The 26,097-nt window shown below is 41.0% G+C and overlaps 1 protein-coding gene across 2 annotated transcripts in view; it reads right to left on the reverse strand.

Annotated features, from left to right (window-relative positions):
• The window catches only part of adcy1a (adenylate cyclase 1a), a gene marked incomplete at both ends in the record, with an annotated part of 48,476 nt that overhangs the window by 5,886 nt on the left and 16,493 nt on the right, over positions 1-26,097 (reverse strand). Inside the window, 11 exons of one of the 2 annotated variants that reach the window (XM_080506409.1) lie at positions 5,359-5,475; positions 7,450-7,576; positions 8,330-8,610; positions 9,741-9,830; positions 13,249-13,333; positions 13,626-13,723; positions 15,777-15,977; positions 18,659-18,814; positions 20,336-20,473; positions 23,190-23,352; positions 24,279-24,406. In XM_080506409.1, the coding sequence (XP_080362535.1) occupies positions 5,359-5,475; positions 7,450-7,576; positions 8,330-8,610; positions 9,741-9,830; positions 13,249-13,333; positions 13,626-13,723; positions 15,777-15,977; positions 18,659-18,814; positions 20,336-20,473; positions 23,190-23,352; positions 24,279-24,406 (1,584 nt within the window). The remainder of the gene's footprint in view (positions 1-5,358; positions 5,476-7,449; positions 7,577-8,329; positions 8,611-9,740; positions 9,831-13,248; positions 13,334-13,625; positions 13,724-15,776; positions 15,978-18,658; positions 18,815-20,335; positions 20,474-23,189; positions 23,353-24,278; positions 24,407-26,097) is intronic. The other variant, XM_080506410.1, reaches the window with a different exon arrangement.

Raw genomic sequence — 26,097 nt, forward strand, 5'->3', positions numbered from 1 at the left:
ATGGCCGTTTGTCCACTAGAATGTCCTAAACTACCGTAATTACCAGACTAGTGAGTGCACTTGAACATAAGATAAAATAAAATGTCGGAGTTACGTGATGCACCTGAATGCATCACCCACATAATCAGTGGCACGAAGCTCATTAACCCGTAAAAATCCATGTTGAATGACGTGTGAAAGAAAAGTAGCAGCTTATAGTCTGGAAATTACGGTAATCACACTTTATTAGTCCCATTGAGGAATTTTTTTTTTTTTTAACTTAATCGACGGTTGGGCGGCCATGTTGTGTGCAAAGACGACCACATTTTTTACAATAAAAAGCCAAATGATACCATACTGATATTTATGGACATATACTAGATATATTAAACATATATAGAATATTAATTAGAAATAATATGTAAAAGTACAGGATATATTTTCCTCCCCAAAATTCTGAAATCTCATCTGTGGACGATCATCTCGGATCGCCTGTCCACTGTGGACACAGAGCCAGAAAAGTTTTGGCATTTTCAAAAAGTTCCACCATGGGAACCTTTAAAAAAAAAAAAGAAAAAAGCAGTGTTTTCAGTGCCTTCTGATTCCTGTCTGAAGAAGTTTTTTTATTCTCCTTATAGTATTTTATCTCTTTTATTAGGGCTCTGAAAACATGTCGCTTATATCTTGAGAAAATTTACCAAAAGTATTATTGTTGCGCTGAAGAAAGAGCCAAAAAAATTTAAATTATACTTGTTGCCATAAACTGATTTTTTTGTAATTTCTTTAAACGGGCTAAATTAAAATATGAACTAGAGCTGGACAAAGACAAATCAGTGTGAGTAGTTCTGGGGAGTGTTGACTAAATATCGTCGGTGTGTTCCGGTTACATAAGCCCAGGAGGAGGAGGAGGAGGAGGAGGAGGAGGAGGAGGCGTGCAGGTAAAGAGCCGACGGCCCCCCGAAAAAAAAAAAAAAAAGTTTTATCAGTACAAAACTTTCCAGCGAATTCCAGGCAGCAGGTCCCACTGCGCTGTTATGAATACAGTGGCGGGGTGAACTTTGGCCCAGAGGAACGAGAGGAAGCCTTTCTTTACACCGTGGCTCCGCGGGGGGTCACCGACGTGCCTGAAACATACTTCCTGACTTCCTGTCCCCCCCCAACCCCCCCGGGCGCTCGCCTTCGCCTCAGACGATCCCCTAGCCCCGCTGATTGTTGGAGGACAAACAAACCCCCCCCTTTTGGTTTTTTGTTGTTGTTGTTGTTGTTTATTTTTAATCTTTTATTATTATTTACAAATTCCAGGAGCTCCTGGAGGAGCAAGGAGACCAGTTCTTGGAGTTTTGTGAAGAGCAACAATGTCTTGTTCTTATCTGATGCAGGATTTTCACTGTGTAACCGACCTGGACCTTTTTTTTTTTTTTTTATTAATTTATTTTGAAACCTTTGTCTGTTGTTGTTTGTCTCGATACATGAAATGTTTCCTAAAAACCTGTGAACCTCAGGCCACTTCAGCAGTATCAAGACTCCTTGGCTGCATTTTACACAGTCAAAGTGACCCGATTCTGATTTGTTTGGTTCGGACGCGACTCGGGTCGGACAATAACAGCAGGAAACGCACGCATTCATTCACATATTTCCAGATCGCACACGGGTCTCACTCACACGTGGAAATAAATCAGACGCGTATCGGATATGTCGCAATGCGGCGCCGCGTTACAGGTGCGCCTCTTTACACTTCTGACTGGAAGGTTGCAGGTTTGACGCCTAACAAGCCGTAATGTCCTTGAGCAGGAATAATAGTAGTTCTTAAATTAAATTTTTTAAATAAATAAATAAATAAAAATATTTTTCAAATCAATAATATAATAAAATAATGATAAAAAATAATACATGATTGAATACAATAGATGAATAATAACTTAAAATAATAAAAATACAATTATTTTTTTAAAATAAAATAATAAATAAATACAAAATACAAAATAAATACATAAATACATTAATAAAATAAAAATATTTTTCAAATAAATAATATAATAAAATAATGATAAAAAAAGAATACATGACGAATACAATAGATGAATAATAACCTAAAATAATAAAAATACAATTATTTTAAAAAAATAAAATAAAAAAATAAATAAAAAATAAACAATAAATACATAAATACATAAATAAAATAAAAATATTTTTCAAATAAATAATATAATAAAATAATGATAAAGAAATAATACATGACGAATACAATAGATGAATAATAACTTAAAATAATAAAAATACAAAAAAAAAAAAAGAGCAAAATAAAAGTAATACTTAAATACACTAAATAGCAAGATCACTTAAAAAAATGTCCTTAACAAAATCTCTTATAAATGAGCTGAAATTCCAAACAAAATCTGCTGACAAACTGCATTTGTTCCGTATTTATCCTCCGTGTTGTGTTATGAACTCCACACTCAATATCGACTTCATACTTTCAAATGGATTGAATTAATCATTCTTACAGGACAGTTTGAAGCTGCTGGTTTAAACTATAAAATGATAATAAAATGATTTGCAAATACAATTATAATGTCTTTTTTTTCTCTCTACTTTACATATCTATTGATTTCCACAACTTGTTTGTCTTTCTTGTTATCTAACTCTGTTTGTTTTGGTCTTGTGCTGCTGTGCTGGTTCGTGTTCCTGCTGTTAACAAGTGAATCACATTGTTTTGTATATCACAGTTCAGTGTGACATGTGTGTTTTTTCTAAAGATGATTAATGGAAAGATATATATTTTTCTACATTAACCTTGAAGTGAAGTCTTGTGGAAAAATAACAACATTCGAAAAATATCAAAAACTGCGTTGGAAAACAAACAAAAACGACCTTATAAATCAACATTTATCCTCCTGTTTAAACACATGTTGTGACCTCTAGTGGCTATATGAGGTACAACAGGAAAAATATGCATTAAAAAAAGCAATAAAGTGTGTTTGAAGGAGGAGGATGGAGCGGATAGATGGATTATCTACACATCAGCCAACACACAAACGTGGAATACAGTCTAAATTAATGTCGGACTTTACATACAGCATTTTTCTACATATTCGTGTCTCGTGATGAATCAAGGAAAATCTAGTTTTAAGGTTCCACATTTTAAAGTTTCTCCAACAATTTCCCATCGGTGTCGAGTTCCAACATCGTGTTCAAATAATTTCAGTCTAAAAGTCCCTCCAGTGGCTGAACTGAGAACAGGCTGAGAAGACCAGGGTTGCCAGATTGGGCAGGTTTCAGCCCAACTGGACTTCTTGTGGAGCCTGTTTGTGTTTATTTTTTTTCTTTTCTTTGTTCATTTAGTGCAATTATGTGATCATGACGTGTTCGTTTTCCTCCCCAGGTTTTGTGTCGCATTTGGGCTGGAAACAGTGAGTCAGATCTGGCAACCCGAGAGAAAACTCGGCTTTTTAGCACCGTGCGCTAATGTTTGCGGTGGATTAATCGCCGTGGCTCGTAGAAACGCTGCCGATCAACCAGTTTGAAACAGAATCTGAGCCCGAAGGCGGTGGGTGAAAAATATTGTGTTTCTGAATAAATCACTTCGTTCGGTCGCATGTGACGTTAGTTCAAACCAAGTAGCTAATGCTAGCTAATGTTAACTGTCACGGTTTCGGTTTTTCACATTTTACCAAATTCATTCAGCATATAAGTAATCTTTGTACGTTTTTAATCCACCTGTGTGAGGGTTAAAGTTTGTGTCCACTGCCAGAGGGACTGGTTATTTCCCTGCATGACATCATGAAGGGAGAATCTCTGAATCGCCTTTTTGCTAAACATTTGCTAAAAAGTAGACCCTGTGAGGAAGATGACAGACTTTCCTCACTTCCGGAGCTTCGTACAGCCTCTGGGGACACAGATTACCGATAGAAAACCCGTTTTGCACAATATGGGACCTTTAATTTACGTCGAGGGACTCATTTAATTTGAACTGAATTAAAAAAATAAATCAAATAGCGTTTCCTAACAGGGGTTGTGTCCTCAGGAGGGGTTATGTTTTCATCGGCGAGGACTGAGAAGAGGAAGAGAAATCAGCGGCGGGTGGGGAGGGTGGGTGGAGGTGGTGGTGGTGGGGGGGGGGGGGGGGGGGGGTGGCGTTCATCAATCAGTGGACACTGTCAGCTCACACTTCCACTTTAACACCACAACACGCAGCCGAGGAAACGAGGCCATTGTCCTCAGCGTTTCTACAACAATGGGAGTTTCTGGTCTGCGGCCGCGAAAAACCGCTTTAATCAGACGGATTTAATCAGACGGTCGTCCACTTTGGAAACGACGCCCGGAGGACGAGTCCTGACAGATTTACTGTCCGAGATGACGCAGCGACGGAAATGAACTGAAAACTAAAAGTTTACATGCTTTTTTTTTTTTTTGATAAAGTGGAAATGGAAAGAAGTGATGAGTTGAACCATTTCATCATATATATATAATAACAGTGCGTGAGAGAAAGAGTGAGTGAGTGAGTGAGTGAGTGAGTGAGTGAGTGAGTGAGTGAGTGAGTGAGTGAGTGAGTGAGTGAGTGAGTGAAAGAGAGAGATTGAGTGAGCAAGCGAGAGAGAGTGAGAAAGAGCGAGTGAGTGAAAGAGAGAGAAAGAGTGAGTGAGTGAGTGAGTGAGTGACCGAGTGAGTGAGTGACCGAGTGAGTGAGTGAGTGAGTGAGTGAGTGAAATAGAAAGAGTGAGTGAGTGAGTGAGTGAGTGAGTGAGTGAGTGAGTGAGTGAGTGAGTGAGTGAGTGAAATAGAAAGAGTGAGTGAGTGAGTCAAGTGAAAGAGTGAGTGAGTGAGTGAGTGAGTGAGTGAGTGAGTGAGTGAGTGAGTGAGTGAGTGAGTGAGTGAGTGAAAGAGAGAGATTGAGTGAGTGAGTGAGTGAAAGAGAGAGATTGAGTGAGAAAGTGAGAGAGTGAGTGAGTGAGTGAGTCAGTGAAAGAGAAAGAGTGAATGAGTGAGTGAAAGCGAGAGCGAGTGAGTGAGTGAGTGAGTGAGTGAAAGAGAGAGAAAGAGTAACGGAGTGAGTGAGTCAGTGAAAGAGAAAGAGTGAGTGAGTGAGTGAGTGGAAGAGAGATTGAATGAGCAAGCGAGAGAGAGTGAGAAAGAAAGTGAGTGAAAGAGAGAGAGAGAGAGAGAGAGAGTTGTAATCGTGCTTCTGACGATCAGGTCGATGTTTTAAAAAAAAATCTCACTTGTTCATTTGTTTCTTTCTTCAAACTGAGCGACTCTCTTCCTCTCCACCTTAATAAAACCACTCCTGCGTTCCTCCATTCACCCTGCAGAGTTCTTCTACGTCCCCCCCCACCCACCCCCCCTCCCTCCCCCACCTGGTGGCGCCCCCCGGTGGCTCACCATGTTCCTGGGGTTGGACATGAGGAAGTGTTGCGCCACGTGAGCTGGCAGCAGGTTGAACAGGATCCTCTTGTTGTCCAGCTTCACCTTCTCCATGTCGTCCCTCTCCTCCTCCGCCTGCACACACAAGAAGCCTCGCCGTCAGCGGGCCGCGGTAATTGCACTCCCCCACCACTAGAGGGCGACGATGATTTGCAAACAGCACAGACAGTTAAAGTGGTTTCTAAAAATAGAAACACGATGAGACGGAACACAAGACTCTGCATGTCAGCTGGAGACAGAAATATCCAGAGCAGCAACACATTTCTACTCAAAACTCAGTCTGATCAAACGTCGTCACGTTAACGCCGCTTATTTTTTTATAATATATATATATTTTTTTTATAAAAACTGCAGATAAAAGCAGGAAGATCAAGGCGACGATCCCCGCCGGAGCCTCGTTCTCCACTGGCTTTATAAATACATGAAATAAAAGCAGATTGCTGCAGTGGACTGAAGCAAAAATAGAACTTGGAAAACAAGCAACACCACATGTGATTGTTAAAACGTCTGTATTTAATTCTATTTTATTTCTACTTCATGTTGAATGTGAAGCATTCTGTTATCCTCTATTCATATTATTCACTTTTATTGAAATTCCTTCATTTTGCCGGGTTTTTTTTAGCCTCATTTTGATTATTTTAGCATTTATTTTTGGTCTTTTTTCAACATTCCCTGATCAGTTTGTAACTTGTGGTTGTGAAGAATATAAAAATGTATTTATTTCTTTATTTTTACATATAATTTAGTTTACTTTGTGGTAGAATTTTCCTTTATTTGTCTCGAGTTGAAGTTTGCGTGCCGGCGGTTTTCTGTCTAATTTTAGTTATTAAGTTGTTTATTTTGTGTTTTGCTTCTCGATAAGCATTTAAAACAGATTTTTTTTCTCACGTTTGCAATTTTTGCATTTTATTTTATGCGTTTGTTAATTTGGCTGTTTATTTTTCTGTACTGATTCATTTTTAATAAAAAAAATTTTGTGTGAATTTATGACAACTTTTGGTGATTTAAAGTGTCCGTAAGGTTCTTTAATTCCCCGGTTTGAATAGTTTAGCCTTTATTGTTGGTTGTTTTCTGTCATGTTTGTGATTTTGTGCCTTATTTTGATTATCGCATTTGATTTTAATGTGGTATATCAATTATTCAGAGATTCAAGTTGCTTTTTTTTTTTTTTTAGAGTGACATTTTTTATTGCGTTTTCCCATTCGATGCATGTTTCTCCCTGTGCATGTCTGGGTTGCTTTTTTTAAAAAGTTCTCACAATCCATGTTAGTTCACATAATAATGTGAGCGAGCGATTCTCTGCTCCACCAAAATAAACGTAGACGGTTCGACTCTGCGGCTTGGCAGCTAAACTCTGAGTCACATCGTGATACATCAAGGAAAATCTAGTTCAAAAGTTCCATATTTTAAAGTTTCTCCAACAATTTCCCATCGGTGTCGAGTTCCAACAACGTCGTGTTCAAAGAATTTCAGTCTAAAAGTCCCTCCAGTGGCTGAACTGAGAACAGGCGGAGAAGACCAGGGTTGCCAGATTGGGCAGGTTTCAGCCCAACTCGTCTTCTTGTGGAGCCTGTTTGTGTGTTTTTTTGGGTTTTTTCCATTCATTTCATGCAATTATGTGATCATCATCATTTTTTTTTTTTTTTTCACTTTCTACATATGTGGAAATTCTGGGCTGGATCTCAACGACTTTGTTCTGGAAACATCGAGTCAGATCTGGCAACCCCAGAGAAGAGTCGGCTTTTTGGTACCATGCGCTAATGTTAGCAGCGGATTAACAGAACCTCCTGAAGACGGTGGGTCAAAAATATTTTTTTATTTTTTTATTTTTTTAAAGTCACATCTCTGGTTGTGTAGTGTAGAATAGGTTTGTCTCAGTCTGCGTTCTAAAAATACTTCAAAGACGCTTTGAGACAAAGACGATCAAAGCCCCGAAGACTTTTTGATATCGAAAAACAACCTGGAAACGAAGAGACAGATTCTACTTTTTCCCCCGCGGCGGCGGCGGCGGCGGCGGCAGGAAGGAGGACGGCGGGAAGGAAGTCGTACCTGAGTCGCCCACAGGTAGTCGAGCCGCAGTTTGAGGTCCAGCTGCCGCGAGTGAAGAGCCAAAGCGCCGGAAAACAGCAGAACGGCCAGAACGGGATCGTAACCCTGAGCGTGGAGGAAGCCGCCGCTGCAAGGGAGCAAACACACAAACACACACACACACACACACACACACACACACACACACACACACACACACACACACACACACACACACACACACACACACACACACACACACACAAATTCAAAAATCATACTCAGTAGACAGCAATATAATATTATCACTATGAAGCAAATGTAAATGTGTCGAGGAATTTTGGTACATAATTTTGTATTATGTAATGTAATCAAAGTTCAACTCATTATGTCATCATCTGCCGCATTTTTGGTAAAAACTTTTTACACATTGCAGAAGTTTTTACAAAATGTGGGTGTTCCACTTTTTTATTTTTATTAAATAATTTAATAATTAATGTTGCCCTTTATCCATATAAATGATTCTATGTTTGATAAAGAGAAATGCCACCAGAGCAACGGGAGAAATCAGGTTTCACTATTTCGATTGGTAGATTTTTTAAGTTAGATTTTCGTTTGAACATTTAACCCTTGTTTTGTAATAACTGTTGCAAATATGTAACAAGCTGTTACAAAATGCAGCGTTATTACATAATTAGTTGAAAATCATATTACATTATTACATAATGCACCTAAAAATCAATTTCACTTACTGGAAAACATCACTTTTGTCGTTAAATTCTGATTTATTTTGACTGGAAATTAATTTGAAAAGCAAAGCAGGAAACCAAAACGGCATTTATCCGTCGTGAGCGTAAGAACGACGAGGTTTCAGATTCCCCTCGGGGGGAACCGGACCCACCCCACGGCCTGGCGGTAGCCGCTGGTCTCCATGACGACGGTGTAGGTGACGGACAGCAGGAGGAGCAGGAGGATCTTGGGCAGCGAGGACACCCGGAGGTAGGGCGCCACGGTGAGGGTGCCGGCCACGCAGGACAGCAGGGCGTACGCCATGTTGGGGCAGACCCGGTCCGCCGCCGTGTCGTTGGCGGGTTCGAAGCCGAAGGCGTCGGCGGGGGCGTCGTCGTCCAGCGAGCGGTTGTTGGCGTTCCACCAGACCCGGCTCCAAGGGACGCAGCCCACCTGGGGGGGAGGGGGGTCGGGGGGGTTAGGGTCGGTGCAGATCATCCAGTGGAGCGTCACTGGTGACGGTCTTGATCAATTGGCTAAAGAATTCTGTCTTATTAAGACATTTACTACAATTCTAAAACATTCTTTGGTACAAAGTTCAAAACTTGCAACATAGTTTGGATTCAGTTTCTCACAACCACAAGAAATGTTCAGCTTTTCCAATTTCCAATAATTGTTTTTGATCAAGCATTTTTAGCTCCAGTTGTATTTGTCGCCCAATAGGCAAGGCAAGGCAAGTTTATTTATAGAGCACCATTCAAACACAGGGCTATTCTTAGTGCTTTGTCCAATTACTTTTGGCTTTGTGGAACTGAAATTATCTTAAACTGGCATAAACACCCATGTAACTAATAATAAAAATAATAATAATAATAATAATATGTTGAATAACTGAGTTTAGGCTGTTATTTACATATTCATCGATCTTATCAAATCTATTAATATTTTAGGTACTGTAACTCGTAAATAAGTAAAAATTATTTGGGGGAAAAATGAAAATAAAAAGCTTGAATGTTTCAGTTTATGTTTATAAGGCTGAAATTGAAAAACGTGCATTTGTGTTTGCATACGACTTGTGATCATTAATGTACTTATTTTTGCAATTAGCAGTTGTTTCTTGGTTTCATTTATTGAATATGAGTGTATTTATAAGCATCTCCATTAGCATCATGCTTTAATCATGTGTAGCATGTAGCATCACTGATGTGTGAGCCCTGAAACTATTTAGCATGTAGCATGCAGCCTCGCGATTGTGTGAGTCCTGAAACTTGTTAGCATGTAGCGTCGCTGGTGTGTGAGCCCTGAAACTATTTAGTATGTAGCATGTAGCATGTAGCATCGCTGGTATGTGAGCTCTGAAACTATTTACGGTGTGTTTTACTTTTGTCATTGTCATTATTATCAAAGAATCTCCAAACTCCGATTACGATTACTCCGTGCGGTATCGGACCCGATACCAGCCTCGGTATCGGTGCTTCCTTTATTAATAATCAATCTTCTTTTTCTTCTTATTAAGGACGTCGGATCCAAAAAATTCCAGCAAAGTTCCGTAAAACAGGCAGACGATACAGACGAACACTCACCACACAGGCCTGGGTGACGGAGTAGGTGAGCAGGGCGAGGAAGATGCACAGGACCGTCCGGATCTGGATGGTGAGGCAGCCCGGTTGGCACTAAACCCAGAGGGGTGGGGTTAGAGGGGGAGGGGGGTCAGTAAATGAAGCACCTGTTTATCTACCTTTAATAGCGTCTTGGACACCCGGAGTGGAAACGAGTCCATCAGAGGAGACGGTTCACGGATACAAGGATGGTTCGATGTTAAAACTCGTCACGCCCCAGGAACGCAGACCTGCAGGCGGCGCCATCTGCCGCTTTTGTTTTCAACGATGGGGGGGTTGGGGGAACTGCTACGAAGCTTTTAGAGCCGGATAAACAAGGTTAAAAATAACCAAATGAGCACGAAGGCACACTTTCTAAGAAGCAGAGAAAAAAATTTAAAAATCAGGGTCGTGTTTGAAGAGACTGTCAAGTGTTTTATATTAAAAAAATAAAATAAAAAATCAGAACGTGAAAAGAAGCGAGTAAAAAGATAGAAGCTAAAAGAGCAGCTCAGTGTGTGAGGAGACCTCCAGCCTTCACACAGATGCAAAATAACCACAAAGAGACACCAAACGACTGCAGGGAGAGGCGCTAAATGATTTTAGCGGTAAGTGATTGCAAAAGGAAAAAGTTCCCTCGTGTCGGAAAATAAAAACAAACCAAAAAAAAAAACAGAGTGTGTTTAGGTATTTCAACGTCTTCTCAGTTCAATAACGGATAATTTGACACACGACATCTGACACGCGGCCGTGCCGCTATAATCTAAAGTAAACCAGAGCTCAATCTGTGGTGAGTGTCGCCATGGCAACCAGGAGTGAAAGTGGCAGCTGAACTTCAGGACACCTGCTTGTGAGAAATCGTCCGTATTCATGTCGTTCATTAAGGAATAGTGTGGAATTTAACCGTATCCAAGCTTTTTCCGACTGCTTCGTTATCGACGTCACGGAGACGCGCCGGAGGAAGCGGCTCCGCCAGAATAAGAGCTTTGCTCTCTTTCCCCCCCTCATCCTCCTCCTCCTCCGTTTTTCTCATCATGTCGTCTAAATTGTATCGCCTCGTATTTAAACAACCGTTTGAAAATTAATCTACGCCGGCAGTATCTCCCAATCCAGGAGCCGAACTCTCTTACCTGTTTATTTCGTGCATTTCTGTGTTTAAAGTATGTTTTTTTTATTACACATATAATATTTTTACAGTTTCAACATGATTTCTAAATTATTGTTCTTTTTTATTATTATTTTTAGCTTCTGTTTCCTGTTTTCATTTAACATTTCATTACTTGCAAATATGTGTTGTATTTTATCTATCTATCTATCTATCTACGTATCTATCTATCTATGTATCTATCTATCTACGTATCTATCTATCTACGTATCTATCTATCTACGTATCTATCTATCTACGTATCTATCTATCTACGTATCTATCTACGTATCTATCTACGTATCTATCTATCTACGTATCTATCTACGTATCTATCTACGTATCTATCTATGTATCTATCTACGTATCTATCTACGTATCTATCTATCTACGTATCTATCTACGTATCTATCTACGTATCTATCTATCTACGTATCTATCTACGTATCTATCTACGTATCTATCTATCTACGTATCTATCTATCTACGTATCTATCTATCTACGTATCTATCTACGTATCTATCTACGTATCTATCTATCTACGTATCTATCTACGTATCTATCTATCTACGTATCTATCTACGTATCTATCTACGTATCTATCTACCTATCTATCTACGTATCTATCTACGTATCTATCTACGTATCTATCTACGTATCTATCTATCTACGTATCTATCTACGTATCTATCTATCTACCTATCTATCTACGTATCTATCTACGTATCTATCTACGTATCTATCTATCTACGTATCTATCTACGTATCTATCTATCTACGTATCTATCTACGTATCTATCTACGTATCTATCTACGTATCTATCTACGTATCTATCTACGTATCTATCTATCTACGTATCTATCTACGTATCTATCTACGTATCTATCTATCTACGTATCTATCTACGTATCTATCTACGTATCTATCTATCTACGTATCTATCTATCTACGTATCTATCTATCTACGTATCTATCTACGTATCTATCTACGTATCTATCTATCTACGTATCTATCTACGTATCTATCTATCTACGTATCTATCTACGTATCTATCTACGTATCTATCTACGTATCTATCTACGTATCTATCTACGTATCTATCTACGTATCTATCTACGTAACTATCTATCTACGTATCTATCTACGTATCTATCTATCTACCTATCTATCTACGTATCTATCTACGTATCTATCTACGTATCTATCTATCTACGTATCTATCTACGTATCTATCTACGTATCTATCTACGTATCTATCTACGTATCTATCTACGTATCTATCTACGTATCTATCTATCTACGTATCTATCTATCTACGTATCTATCTACGTATCTATCTACGTATCTATCTATCTACGTATCTATCTATCTACGTATCTATCTACGTATCTATCTATCTACGTATCTATCTATCTACGTATCTATCTATCTACGTATCTATCTACGTATCTATCTACGCATCTATCTATCTACGTATCTATCTATCTACGTTTCTATCTACGTATCTATCTATCTACGTATCTATCTATCTACGTATCTATCTACGTATCTATCTACGTATCTATCTATCTACGTATCTATCTACGTATCTATCTATCTACGTATCTATCTACGTATCTATCTACGTATCTATCTATCTACGTATCTATCTACGTATCTATCTACGTATCTATCTACGTATCTATCTACGTATCTATCTATCTACGTATCTATCTACGTATCTATCTACGTATCTATCTATCTACGTATCTATCTACGTATCTATCTACGTATCTATCTACGTATCTATCTATCTACGTATCTATCTACGTATCTATCTACGTATCTATCTACGTATCTATCTATCTATGTATCTATCTATCTACGTATCTATCTACGTATCTATCTATCTACGTATCTATCTATCTACGTATCTATCTACGTATCTATCTACGTATCTATCTACGTATCTATCTATCTACGTATCTATCTATCTACGTATCTATCTACGTATCTATCTATCTACGTATCTATCTATCTACGTATCTATCTATGTATCTATCTACGTATCTATCTATCTACGTATCTATCTACGTATCTATCTACGTATCTATCTATCTATCTATGTATCTACGTATCTATCTATCTATCTATCTATCGATCTATCTATCTATCTATCTATCTATAGCAGCAAAGAATGAACAAAGCTGAAAATATTTAAAAAAACAAAAACCAAGAAGATCTGAGTGGCTGGTTGCGAACAAAACGTCTCATCGGCTCAGTTGCAATGATAAAAACTGGTACCACTCGTTCATTAATGCGCACATATATATATATATCATTTTTATTTCCGGCGGGCAGTCATACCTGAACGCTGGTGAGGTGCAGGTACATGACACAGGCCACATGGAAACACACACATAGCACCAGCAGCAGCAGCACCAGCATCCCCCTGAGGGAGGAGGAGGAGGAGGAGGAGAGGGAGAGGGGGAAGGAGAAGGAGAAGGAGGAGGAGAAGGAGAAGGAGACGCCACAGTGAGCAGGGCTTCCCCAGGTTTTCCACTGACGGCGGCCAAAAGGAGCGACGCCTCCCGTCCTAATTGTCTCGCCGACAATCGATCCAATTAGGTTCTACAAGTTGCGTGTGTGTATGTGTGCGTGTGTGTGTGTGTGTGTGTGTGTGTGTGTGTGTGTGTGTGTGTGTGTGTGTGTGTGTGTGTGTGTGTGTGTGTGTGTGTACGTACTGTGGGATCATTAGCAGGTAGATAAGGCCAAACAGAGCGGCGAGGATCAGCGAGAGAACCACCGCGCCGATGAAATGCTCGTCGTACACCTGGTGATACTGAGACAGCAGAAGAAGACGGCAGCATGAGAAGCACTCCACATCCATCCATCCATCCATCCATCCATCCATCCATCCATCCATCCATCCATCCATCCATCCATCAATCCATCCGTCCATCCGTCCGTCCGTCCAGTAGCAGGCCACGGTGCTCTTTCCGTGGGGATTCCTGACCTTGAGCAGGATTGTAGCCACGTCACCGTGCGAAACACAGAGCGGGGAGCGTCTCCATGGCAACAGACGCTGATCTCCTTTGACTGCTTCTCTCATCCGCTTTGTATGGGATCATTTTTTCGCAGTTTTTTTTAGGGGGGGATTTCATTTGGAAAACATTTCGCTGTTAACATCCCAAAATCTAATCTCTTCATAAATCATCCCTGAAGTTTTCATGCAATTCGGAGTAAAAAAAAAAAATTTGGTGGAAAAATTTGTAAATACATAGATAACAAACCAAAATGTTAACAAATAAATTCTTAAATAAAGAAATAAATCATTAAATAAATAAATTCTTAAATAAATGCTTACATTTTAAGATAAATTCATACATTTTTAGATAAATTCTTAATTTATTAAATTCTTAAATAAAAAAAGTCTTAAATAAATAAATAAATTCTTAATTAAATAAATTCTCAAATAAATAAATAAATAAATACACGAATAAAGTCATAAATAAATAAATAAATACATTCTTAAATAAATAAATTCTTCAATAAATAAATTCTTAAATATACAAGTACATAAATAAATGTAACCTTCCGCCCCAGCTTTCATCGGCAAAGGCGAACAACAGCACCCACTAGTGGCCCAGCATGAAAACTACATTGTTTTCAGCCTTTCGGCTGCAGTCGTGTAAACAGACAACAGACACCATAAAACGCTTCCATATAACCACTGAAACGTTTCTCAAATGAAAACATCGTCACGTGAAAGAAGTCTGAACATGTCGACAACGACGACGAGGCGTTGGGATCAGTGGGTTTCCAGATGAAATATCTCAAGTGAGTGAAGTGTTAATCTCATTACAAGGTAAATAAAGAAGCTTTTGCTTGGACCAGATTGTGTGTTTCACCTTCGAAGGAGGATCAGCTGCTCTCCTGTTTGTGCCAACAGAACTTTCCTCTTATCTTTTGCAGAAAGTATCACAAAAAAAAAAAGAACTTCTCAGGTTCTGACGCCGCAGTTAAATTTAAATTTGTAATACAGCAACGTGTCCTGATCTCTGCCAGCTCTGTGTGTGGGAGTAAAACAAACTCATTATACTAATTTGTGTCATCGTTTTTTTTTTTGTTTTTTTTTCTTTCTGCCTGTGGCATTTTCCTCAAAGATCAGACGTCTGAAATTTGCTAAAAGTGACACACGATTAACTACTTTTTCCTTTAAAAATATTTTTTTTAATAAATAAATTAAAATTTTTCGCTGTGAATGTCTAGATTACACACACACACACACGCACGCACGCACGCACGCACGCACGCACGCACACACACACACGCACGCACGCACGCACACACACACACACACACACACACACACACGCACACACACAGACACACACGAGTTGGTTCCTGTTCTGTGTCTCCTTCATGGCTCTGCCCACGCACACACAGGAGAAAGAAGAGATCACGTGTGCCGCTCAGACGTTCCCAAATCATTATCTGCACCCCCTCCTGGGAGGGTGGGTGGAATCCTCACACACACACACACACACACACACACACACACACACACACACACACACACACACACACACACACACACACACACACACACACACACACACACACACACACACACACACACACATAGACATCACAGACAAACGGCGTGGGAGAGAGGGAGGAAGGGGAAGAAGCAGTGTGCAGGGTGTGTGAGGCGAAGACAGAAGGATGTGGGGGGGGGGGGGGGCATGCAGTCACGATGCACGCTACCTAGTGTGTGTGTGTGTGTGTGTGTGTGTGTGTGTGTGTGTGTGTGTGTAATGAGCAAAGTGTACTGTCTATTTATCTCCTCCTTGTTTACTTGGTTCTCCGGTTATCAACCCGCCCTCCCTCACCCTGCGCTCCCGGTCTCGGCTCCGGTAGAACAGGGTGACGTGGTTGAGGTCCGACGTCTCCGACTCCGTCTGCCGCGCCTCGATCAGCCGCCCGATGTAGCGGTTGACCCGCGTCCCCGGCGAGTGCTGCACGGCGGCGGCGGCGGCGGAGAAGGACGTGCGGCTCCTCAGCTTCTCCGAGGCGGTGCGCAGGGCCCGACGCTGCCGGGGGAGGAAGACGACACCGTCAGACGTTTATTAACTCATTGGAAAGGAGATGGGGGGGGGGAAAAAAAAAAAGTCTAATTATGGGAGGATGTTATGATCATTACAGGCCGTCAAACTAGCGCATAGCACAAAAAAAAGCTTAATTCAAAGGTTGTATTTTGAATACTTAAAAAATATTTTTTTTTATAAAAACACCGGAATGCTGAAGAACTGCCAGATACTGGAAGGTGACGTCATCTGAGCAATTACTTGGAGCCTCGTCTTGTGAAAAGGGAGAAAATGATGATATAAACGACGATCTATCAGAAAAATAAAAACAACGCAATGTCGCTCTGCACGACGATGGACCATCAGGACAACGTTTGCCTCCAGAGAGTCACGTTGACGCCATAATTCTCGCTTTTGGACATTGTTTTCTAAAGTTTTGCAGTGAAAACGAGGGACGTTTCTCAAACGAAAAGACAGAAATGATGCGTTTTCACTTGAAACATTCGGCGTAAACAAAGCCTCAGTCCACATGTGAAAAGTTTTCTAATCTAAATTTACCTGGTGTGTTTTATAAAAGCTGCCTGGAGCTGTTGTAGCAGTAGTTGATAGTTTTTAATATCAATAGATGCTTCATTATTACTATTATTATTATTATTAAAAATGTCATTAATTCAGAAAAACACGGTACATTTTTTAATTTTTATACATGAACGCATTACATTTCCGTAGCTTTACCATCATCATGAGTTTCTTCTTAATTAACACGTTTTATAAAGTGACAAAAGTAGCTAGTGTGTCGAATTAAACACATTTAAAAAAAAAAGAAAAATCAGGTGTTTTTCAGAATTTTTATTTTGTCAGAAAATGGTTATCTTATAAATTCAGAAAAAAACAGCAGAATTATTTTTTTTAATCATAATTATGAGATGCTTATGTGATTAATTCAGAAAAACTAAAAAAAAAATTGTGTGTAGAATTAAACACAAAGAAGAAAAAAAAATTCTTTGTTGTTTTGCTAAAAGAGATTATATTTGGGATTATTTGTTGTGTTTTAATTCTATTAGGATTTTGGCTACTTGGATAACAACGTAACAAAGTGCTTGTAATGCTATTAGAGGAGACGACACAAGGCTGATTACTGCACTCATGATACAACCTCGTCACAATGGCTGAAGCGCTAATGCCTAGCCGCAGTCGCGCGGATTACAGCTAGCGGGCTTTTCCTGACCGCCGGACCCCGTCGCCGAAAACACCGGGCGGCCAGACGGAGGTCCGAACCTCGTAACTCACCGCCACGTCAGAAACACACGGCGATAACGAGAAACACGTCAATTAATGCTCCCATGGGAACATCATCCGGCACAGCTACTAGCAACTAGCACGGATTCACGCCCACGCCGCCGCCGCCGCGGCGGACCGACGGACGGACGGCGCTCGCACACCCGGCGAGCTCGGAGGTTGCTCATCGTATCAGTTCCCCCGGATTACTTCTCACCAATTCGGCGGCAGCGGCGGAATCTAGAAATCCAGATTAGAGCGTCCGTTTTGCCGGCGGTTGCGTGCGCGGCAGATTAGCGGGGGCCAGCGGGTTTTCGCTCCATCATCACAAATGGACGCACAAACCCATTAGAGGGATTTCCTTGTTTTACTACATAACGCAGACGTGTGTCCACGTCTCCGCGGTGAAAAACACACGCCTGGGATCAACCCGAGTGACCCACTTCCTCTGGAATGTTGCGTCACACGACCGCGAGGCCCCGGAGCGAGAGGCACGCTAGTAGCGGATTACAAAGTTACTCACGCGGCCAGAGTTACTGAGGAATTGCTATTTTTCTTTCATTTTCTTTTTTAACTGCCTTTGTTGCCGTTCAACAAAGTTTTTTCATAGTTAGCTTCAGCATTAGCGTCGTATCAAAGCTCGTTCTTTCCCTGGACGAGCGGCTCCGTTACGATTTCACTAAACTCTTTAATCTAAATCAACTCAGCAGATTTTGTTTTAAATGGGTTTTTTTTTAAACACTTTGGGTCTGATTTACTGCCCAAATGGTGCTCGACTACATTACAGCTACTCAGATTGTAATTTCAGTTTGCATGTATAATCTGAATGCAACTAGCATCCAGATTAAAGAGCATCTTCCTCCTCTGATATCAGATTATAGAGCATCTTCCTCCCCCAACATCCATATTATAGAGCATCTTCCTCCTCTGATATCAGATTATAGAGCATCTTCCTCCCCCAACATCCCTATTATAGAGCATCTTCCTCCTCCAACATCCCTATTATAGAGCATCTTCCTCAACTAACATCAGATTATAGAGCATCTTCCTCCTAACATCCAGATAATAGAGCATCTTTCTCCTCTAACATCATATTATAGAGCATCTTCCTCCTCTGACATCACATTATAGAGCATATTCCTCCTCCAACATCCAGATTATAGAGCATATTTTAAGTGATGAAATATTAGAGGACTTGTTATAAACTGCTCTCTCTCTCTCTCTCTCTCTCGCCCACTATTAGCTTCAGCATTACTTGTCCACCCTGAAGTAGCTCAGGCCTCCACGTCAGCAACGTGAAACAGGCCCCGCCTCCACCAGCGTTGCCGCGGCTCCAGCGTAACTTTGATTAGCGTTAGCAGGACCTCCTGTTCCTGTCAGGAAAACCTCCTCCGGGTTTTGTTTCCCACCTTGTCGTCGTCCTCGCAGGTCATGACGTTGGAGAACGGGATCTCGGCCTTGAACATCTTCCTGCAGTGCATGAGCTGCACCAGCAGGTAGCACACCGTCTTGAACTTCATCCTCTTGGCCGGCTTGATGTCCGACAGAATGAGGCCGGGGAAGATCTGGAAACAAACACAGAGGCTGTGACGACACTGCAGGTAAACGAAAAAAACCGACCGAACAACCGAAAGCAGCAGACGTAGCTTTGATGTCTTTGATGTATGAACAACAATTGCACAGAATGAGCAAAGTCAACAGACGGGAGGCAGTAAGTTGTAACTGTTGTTTTTGTTGTGGGTGCTGAATATTATGCAGCGCAACTTTATAAAGTGTGGTTTTCTTTTTCACGAGATGCCGAAAGTATGAATGTTCAACACGTGAAGCTGTTCAACTGTTCCCCAGACATTCCACGTGCACATTTTGCCTGCTTTATAGAATTGAAAAATTCTTTTCATGGTTTCGTATAACTTTAATAAACAAGTCATAGTAATGGTTAGAACCTCAAAACCTTTCGGATCAAATTAACTTTCCACAAAATGTATAAATAGATCATCTGAATTATGAAAAAAAATACAACACAAAGGTCAAATCTGAGCTTTGATCCGCCACTGTTTTGCTATACGAGAAAGTCTGCTGCTTTAAAACGCGGGATTTCTTAAAACTTACGAACGTGTTTTCTAAACACTTGTGTTAACTCGCGAGTGACATCGTTGATCAAAACGATAAAATAGAAATCGCATTCAAATATTATATATATATACAAATTAGTGATAATAATATTAATTCAAGTTACATTCTATGAAAATACATTTAGAAAAAGTAGATAATCTATATTTATGGTTTCATTGCAAAAACAAACAACATGAAAACTACATAGTTTTTCTGTATTTCTGCCATTGCCATGGAAACAGACAGAATTTGTTATTTTTAACATTGCTAGGTAAACGCGAAACTTCTCATAAACAAAAAAAAAAATTTAAACACGATGTGTTTTCATTTGAAATGTTACATTTTAAAACTTTCACAAATACCAAAAATATTACGATCAAATATTAGCCGATCGTTTCATTATATGAGAAAAGTCATCGTCCCGAAACACCGACTGGCGGCGGCATTGAGAGCGGCCTCGGGGCTGGGGTGTCTTGCCCAAGGGCACCTTGAACACGCGGCTCGGTGGGGATTCAAACCCGCAACCTCGCGACCGAGAGGCATCCCGCTCTACTGGTGTGTTTGTTGTTGGAAAACCTGGAGACAACGTGCTTCCAGTGTTTACTAGGGGGATTAAAAAATGCAACGAGTCCACACACACACACACACACACACACACACACACACACACACACACACACACACACACACACACACACACACACACACACACACACACACACACACACACACACACACACACACACACACACACACACACACACACACACACACACACAAGCTCAATTGCAAATATGCAGCCGGTGCGAGATTGTGACACCAGTCGTGTGTATGCCAGCTTAACAGCATGGCCCCGCCTCCCTCGGGGGGTGGGGGGGGGGGGGGGATTAACTCATACAACACTGACAGCTGCGTCGCCCCTCCAGTCGTACGGCAAAACGGAAAGTGCGGCGAGGAAGAGCGCGCCGGCGTACCTTGCGTCGGTGCGACGGCACGATGAAGAAGGTCTCGATGTGGTGCTGCTGCAGGAAGGCGTGGCGCTCGTGGCCGAAGCCCGGCTCCACCTCGTAGTCGCCGTTCAGACACTCCAGGGTCGTCCGCGTAATGTGAACCTTGCTGCGGGGGAGCACACAGGTCACCTGTCAGCCCACCTCCACCTCCTCCTCCACCCCCCCCCCCCCCCCCCCGCATCATTTTATCTGCTCACAAGTCCTAAAATCTGATTACTTCACTTGAAACAACGGCAGATTGAGCCGAGGAGTCGACCTCGTTTCACATCTTATTTAAATGCAAATCCCAGTTTCCTTTAATGGACTGATGCTAATTTAAACCGCTTTGCCTGGTTTGTGGAGTTTTTTTTTAGCTTCTCTCTCTTTTGCTCTTCTCCCTAATTTTGGAAAGAATCAGTGCAAAACGCCTTGAATCAAAAAAACTCCCAAACCACAGCGCTTCTGCATTTCTTCTACGGGAACAGACACAAAACGGTTGTTTTAGTCTGGTACCGGTACCGGTATCAGGTAGACGGACAAGGAAAACGCTTCCTGGTATAATAACAACATGTTATAGATGTGTAACACTGCGTGTGTGTGGTTATTTATTTATTTATTAATTCGGATGGAATTTTCCGCAAAAACTATTAACGCGAATTGCACGAAATCTTCAGAGATGATTTGTCATCATCCAGGGACGGATTGATGAGATTTTTGTGGCGTTAACAACGAATCGGTTTCTAAATAAATCACCCAAAAAAAATAAAAAAAATATGCGAGAGAAAAAAAAATGGCCCATGCAAAGAGGACGAGAGCAAAGGAGATCAGCGTCTGTTGCCATGGAGACGCTCCCCGCTCAGTGTTTAACACAGTGACGTTGCCACCTGACCTAGCTGGTTAGCGTCGATATGAGCTAACGGCTAACACGCTGGCGAGTTCCAATACAAAATCAGAAGGCAAACGAGACGTGACGACTTTATGGGGAATAAATGTTTGGAAGTTGCAAACTGGTATTCCGCTGAGGAACAACTGGTAAACGGGAAAGATGTGACTTCTAAATGTAAAAGTATATCTAAACTTTGTCAAATGTGAAATTTCAAATTGGCCCAATAAACATGAAGTCACAAGAATACGTGATTTACATGTCTTCATGCCAAATGTGTGTCTGTATATTGATGTATTACTCATATATTACTCATGCTTGCTGCTGGAAGTGGGGGGAAAACTGGGAATTTCCAACTTGGGAAAACTCCAAGAGCGAAAGGGAGGTCACAAGATGACATCATTTTTCTCGTTTTCTCATGTTTGCACTGATAAATCTCTAGTTGTTCTGCAACTGGAAATGAGGAAAAACTCCATTTTCAAAAGGAAAAGTGCAGCCGACCTCTGTAAAACTGGGAAATTCCCACTGGGAAAGCTTGAAACACTAATATCACGACACAGAATTTATTTATAAACACCTCATCATGGGGAATGAGTCTTTGTACACTGATCCGAAGAAATGAATGAGCAATAGTAAAAAAAAAAAAAAACAGACGATGAGATGATACTTAAAAAAGAAAAAATACACATGGATGAAGTCAAACTGGGAATTTCCCACAAGGAAATATCCAAAAACTCACTTCATGTTGACACATGATCTTGTTTATGGGACTTCATTATGAATAAAATACTTTCATATTTAATATAGTTCTATATTTTTATATTTTAATACTTAAAAAAAAAAAATTCCAAGTGGGAAAGTGGTCTGAACTCCTTCAAACAGGAACCTTCCCACTGGGAAAGTCCCAAGAAACGAATGTTGATTTGAGTCGACGGCTCTTTTTTCTCTGTTTTCACGTGAAAGATGTTTTCGATACGCGGTGAAACACACGACCATTAAATGTTTCTTTGGGCCGTAAATGTTTTTAAAATGAAGAAATCAATACGGCAAACTCTTATTTTTTCCAAGTTTCATTATTTAAAAGAGAAAACTTTGTACTGTGTTGAGTTTTGAACCATTTCCTATCAATAGCGTTGATTTTTTACACCATTTCATCAATATGCTGGCTTATATGAGTGAAGCAAACATTTTCTTGGCGGGTATTTATCCGCAGTTTTCTTTGCAGTCGTGGGACGGTTGCAACTGGGGAAATGGGAAATTAACTGGTAATAATCCAGTTTCCAAGCTTTTGCCTTTGAGGCACCATGAATCCAAAAACGGTAATAAAACAACGTGTGATGAAGGATTGGTGTTGCCGTTATCCACAAGATGAATACAAACAATATAAATATTAGTAGATTAAAAAAAAAAAAGAAATACATTAGAGATGAATGAATAAATAAAACTATGATGACACTCTTATTATATTCACTCTCGTCTCATGTCGTCACCTGTGGCTCATATTTACATTAACTTTAAATACAAGGCAATAACAATAATGATACGTTGACATCAACTGGCTATATTTAGGAGGTGATAATGTTTTGTTTTGTTTTTTTTCTCCAGTTTTGTTGTTGTTGTTGTTTTCATGATGCTGGGAACTAGAGTGAGCTGGTCGAAGACTTGTTTTCTCCCTCGGCGTCGTTGTGGCAGAAGAAAGTGCGTCTCAATAGCGTTCATAAACATTTGACAAAAGTGTGTAAAGATAAACGCAGCGACGGACCCGTTTACCCATCTGGTACTGTTCTGATTGGACGCCTGCTGTACATCTCTGTTGCCGGGAAACTGTGTGTGTGTGTGTGTGTGTGTGTGTGTGTGTGTGTGTGTGTGTGTGTGTGTGTGTGTGTGTGTGTGTGTGTGTGTGTGTGTGTGTGTGTTGCCTTCCGGTTGGCGCTCAGTGGGTGTAGCGGCCGGCACTGACCCCGGCAGCCCTCCGGCCTCCATCACGTTGGCCAGCGTGACGTCGTTTGACCAAACGTCGTACTGCCACTTCCTCAGGCCCAGAACGCCGCACAGCACCCGGCCCGTGTGCAGACCCACGCGCATGTTCAGGTCCACCTCCGTCGCCTCCACCACTGACCTGCAGGAGGAGGAGGAGGAGGAGGAGGAGGAGGAGGAGGAGGAGGAGCAAAAAGTCGAACACCAAAGTCGAGTTTTTTTCCGGAGGTAAAGAAAAAAAAAACTATTATTTTCCTTGCCCCTTCAGAAAAAGTCAAAAATCAAAGTCGAGTTTTTTTCGGTGGTAAAAAAAAAAAAAAAAACGTCATGGCGCTTCAGAAAAAGTCAAACACCAAAGTTGAGTTTTTTTTCCGAGGTAAAATTAAAAAAATAATAATAATTTTCCTTGCCCCTTCAGAAAAAGTCAAAAATCAAAGTTGACTTTTTTTCCGGAGGTAAAAAAAAAAAATAATTTTCCTTGCCCCTTCAGAAAAAGTCAAAAATCAACGTCGAGGTTTTTTTCAGGAGGTTAAAAAAAAAAAAAAAATCTTCATGGCACTTCAGAAAAAGTCAAAAATCAAAGTCGAGTTTTTTTCCGGAGGTAAAAAAAAAATATGGCACTTCAGAAAAAGTCCTCGACTAAGTTTGTCCTTTCAGAGACACCGTGCACTGTTGTTGAGAGAAGCTAACGCTAATGGAGGACACCCACCTGTACGAGAGTTTTATTGAGTTTTATTTTGAAATCGGCCTAGACATTCAAGCAGTGCTTAGCGAAAGGACATGCTTTTGCGAGATCTCGCAAAAGTTATTGCGAGATCTCGAGATAGTTTTTTTTTTTTCCTCTTTTTTTTCCCTCCATGTCCCTTCAGGGGCTCCGTACTTTTATACTCCTCAGAGGACGAAAACAAAAACACCCCACTGAAGCCCCAAACTGAAACCAGCCCATTAAACCTCATGGAGAGAAAAACCATACGTCAGCCCTTCGCTCACCGAGGTCTTCAGAGACGACGGGTCATGGCGTTGGGGAAGAGTTGCCACGGCGACATGTGCTGGTTGTGTGAGACTCACGCGATGGTGTCGATCATGTCCAGGCCCATCTCCACGCAGCAGTGGGCGTGGTCGGCCTTGGGCTGCGTCAGACCCGACACGCAGTAGTAGCAGTCGCCCAGGATCTTGATCCGCCTGCAGTGGTTCTCCTGCGGAGACGCACAGAGACGCACGGCAGCAGAGTGTGACGGCGGCCATGTTTGCCACAAGTTCACATGTTGGACTCACGACAGAGGAAGAAAATAAAAGACTCCCGACTCCCGGAGGTCGTCTGCTGATTGGTGGTGTTCTCTCTTTTCTCTCTGCCAATTATTCCGACATTCTTCTTCTTCTTTTTCTTCTTTGTCTTCTTTTTCTTTGGCGTTTTCTTTTTCTTTGTCTTTTTCTTTGTCTTCTTCTTCTTTATCTTGTTTTTCTTTGTCTTCATCTTTTTCTTTGTCTTCTTTTCTTCATCTTTTTCTCTGTCTTCTTCTTTTTCTTTGTCTTCTTTTTCTTCTTCTTTTTCTTTGTCCTTCTTCTTTATCTTCTTTTTCTTGTCTTCTGCTTTTTCTTTGTCTTCTTCTTTATCTTCTTCTTTTTCTTTGTCTTCTTTTCTTTGTCTTTGTCTTTGTCTTCTTTTTCTTTGTCTGTGTCTTCTTCTTCTTTGTCTTCTTTTTAATTGTCTTCTTTTTCTTTTTCTTTGTCTTCTTTTTCTTTGTCTTCTTCTTCTTCTTTGTCATCTTTGTCTTCCTTGTCTTTATCTTTGTCTTTGTCTTCTTCTTGTTTGTCTTCTTTTTCTTCGTCTTCTTCACTTGGTTTTGGAAAGAAGGAAGGAAGACTTTCTTATGTATTTTATTGTAGCTCTTTGTTGTCGCGTTTGTCGAACAGGTAGTAAACGTAGTAAACATAGTACAGGTAGTAAACGTAGTAAAAACTCAAACTAAAGCAATAGAGGTTGAAGAAGAACATGAAAACTCCACAGAGGAGACGAAGCAGTGAAGCCAACCAGGAGCGCTAAACTCCACACTGCATGACATAATATTGAGAAACTTTGAATTCCTCCTGATTCGGAGGATATGTGAGCTTATTTCAGAAAAAAACAAAACCAAAAAAAACAACTTCATCACTTCATCACAGTTTTCAGGTCAGAATCAAACTCCAGAGTTCAACAAGAATCTCGTTACTGTTAAATAAATAAAAAAGGTGACGTCCGTCTGCAGATCGTTCCTCTCCGTTTACCGGCCGGAACCGTCGGCGTCAGAGCGTCGCGTCCGGGAGACGTGACTGTCCGGGGGAAAGCGGAACGTCGCGAGGATCCGCGAGGAGCCGCTCATGTAAATGTGAAGTGTGTGTGTTCGTAGTGGAGGCCGGTTCTAATTGCTCCGACATGCTCTTGAAGTAGAATCCCACCCACACGTTCTCCCAGACGGAGCCGCTGTTTGTCACATTGTGCACAAACTCTGCGGTGATGACACACACGCACACACACACACACACGCACACACAGGAACACACACCTGCAGGGAAACAGAAATAGCTGCATGGCGTACCGCACTGTACCGGTAGTTCAGTTTAGTTGATTGCACAGGGTTTAGTTTTTCTTTTTTTTTGGGGGGGGGGGGGGGCATATCACAGTCATCAGGAAATCACAATGGGAGACTCTACAAAGCTTCGCCTGCAGGCAGCCTCTGAGTGACACACACACAGACACGCACACACACACAGGATTCATGACAACCGCAGGGTAAGAGGCAGAAATGAGAAAAGAGAAGATGGGTGCTCTGGTTTTCTGCTCATGGGAGCAGAAAGATCCCGGCGTGGGAGGCCATGAGGATTCACAACGTGGATGATTATCCCAGCA

Source organism: Blennius ocellaris, assembly GCF_963422515.1.
Source record: "Blennius ocellaris genome assembly, chromosome: 12".
Lineage (NCBI taxonomy): Eukaryota > Metazoa > Chordata > Actinopteri > Blenniiformes > Blenniidae > Blennius > Blennius ocellaris.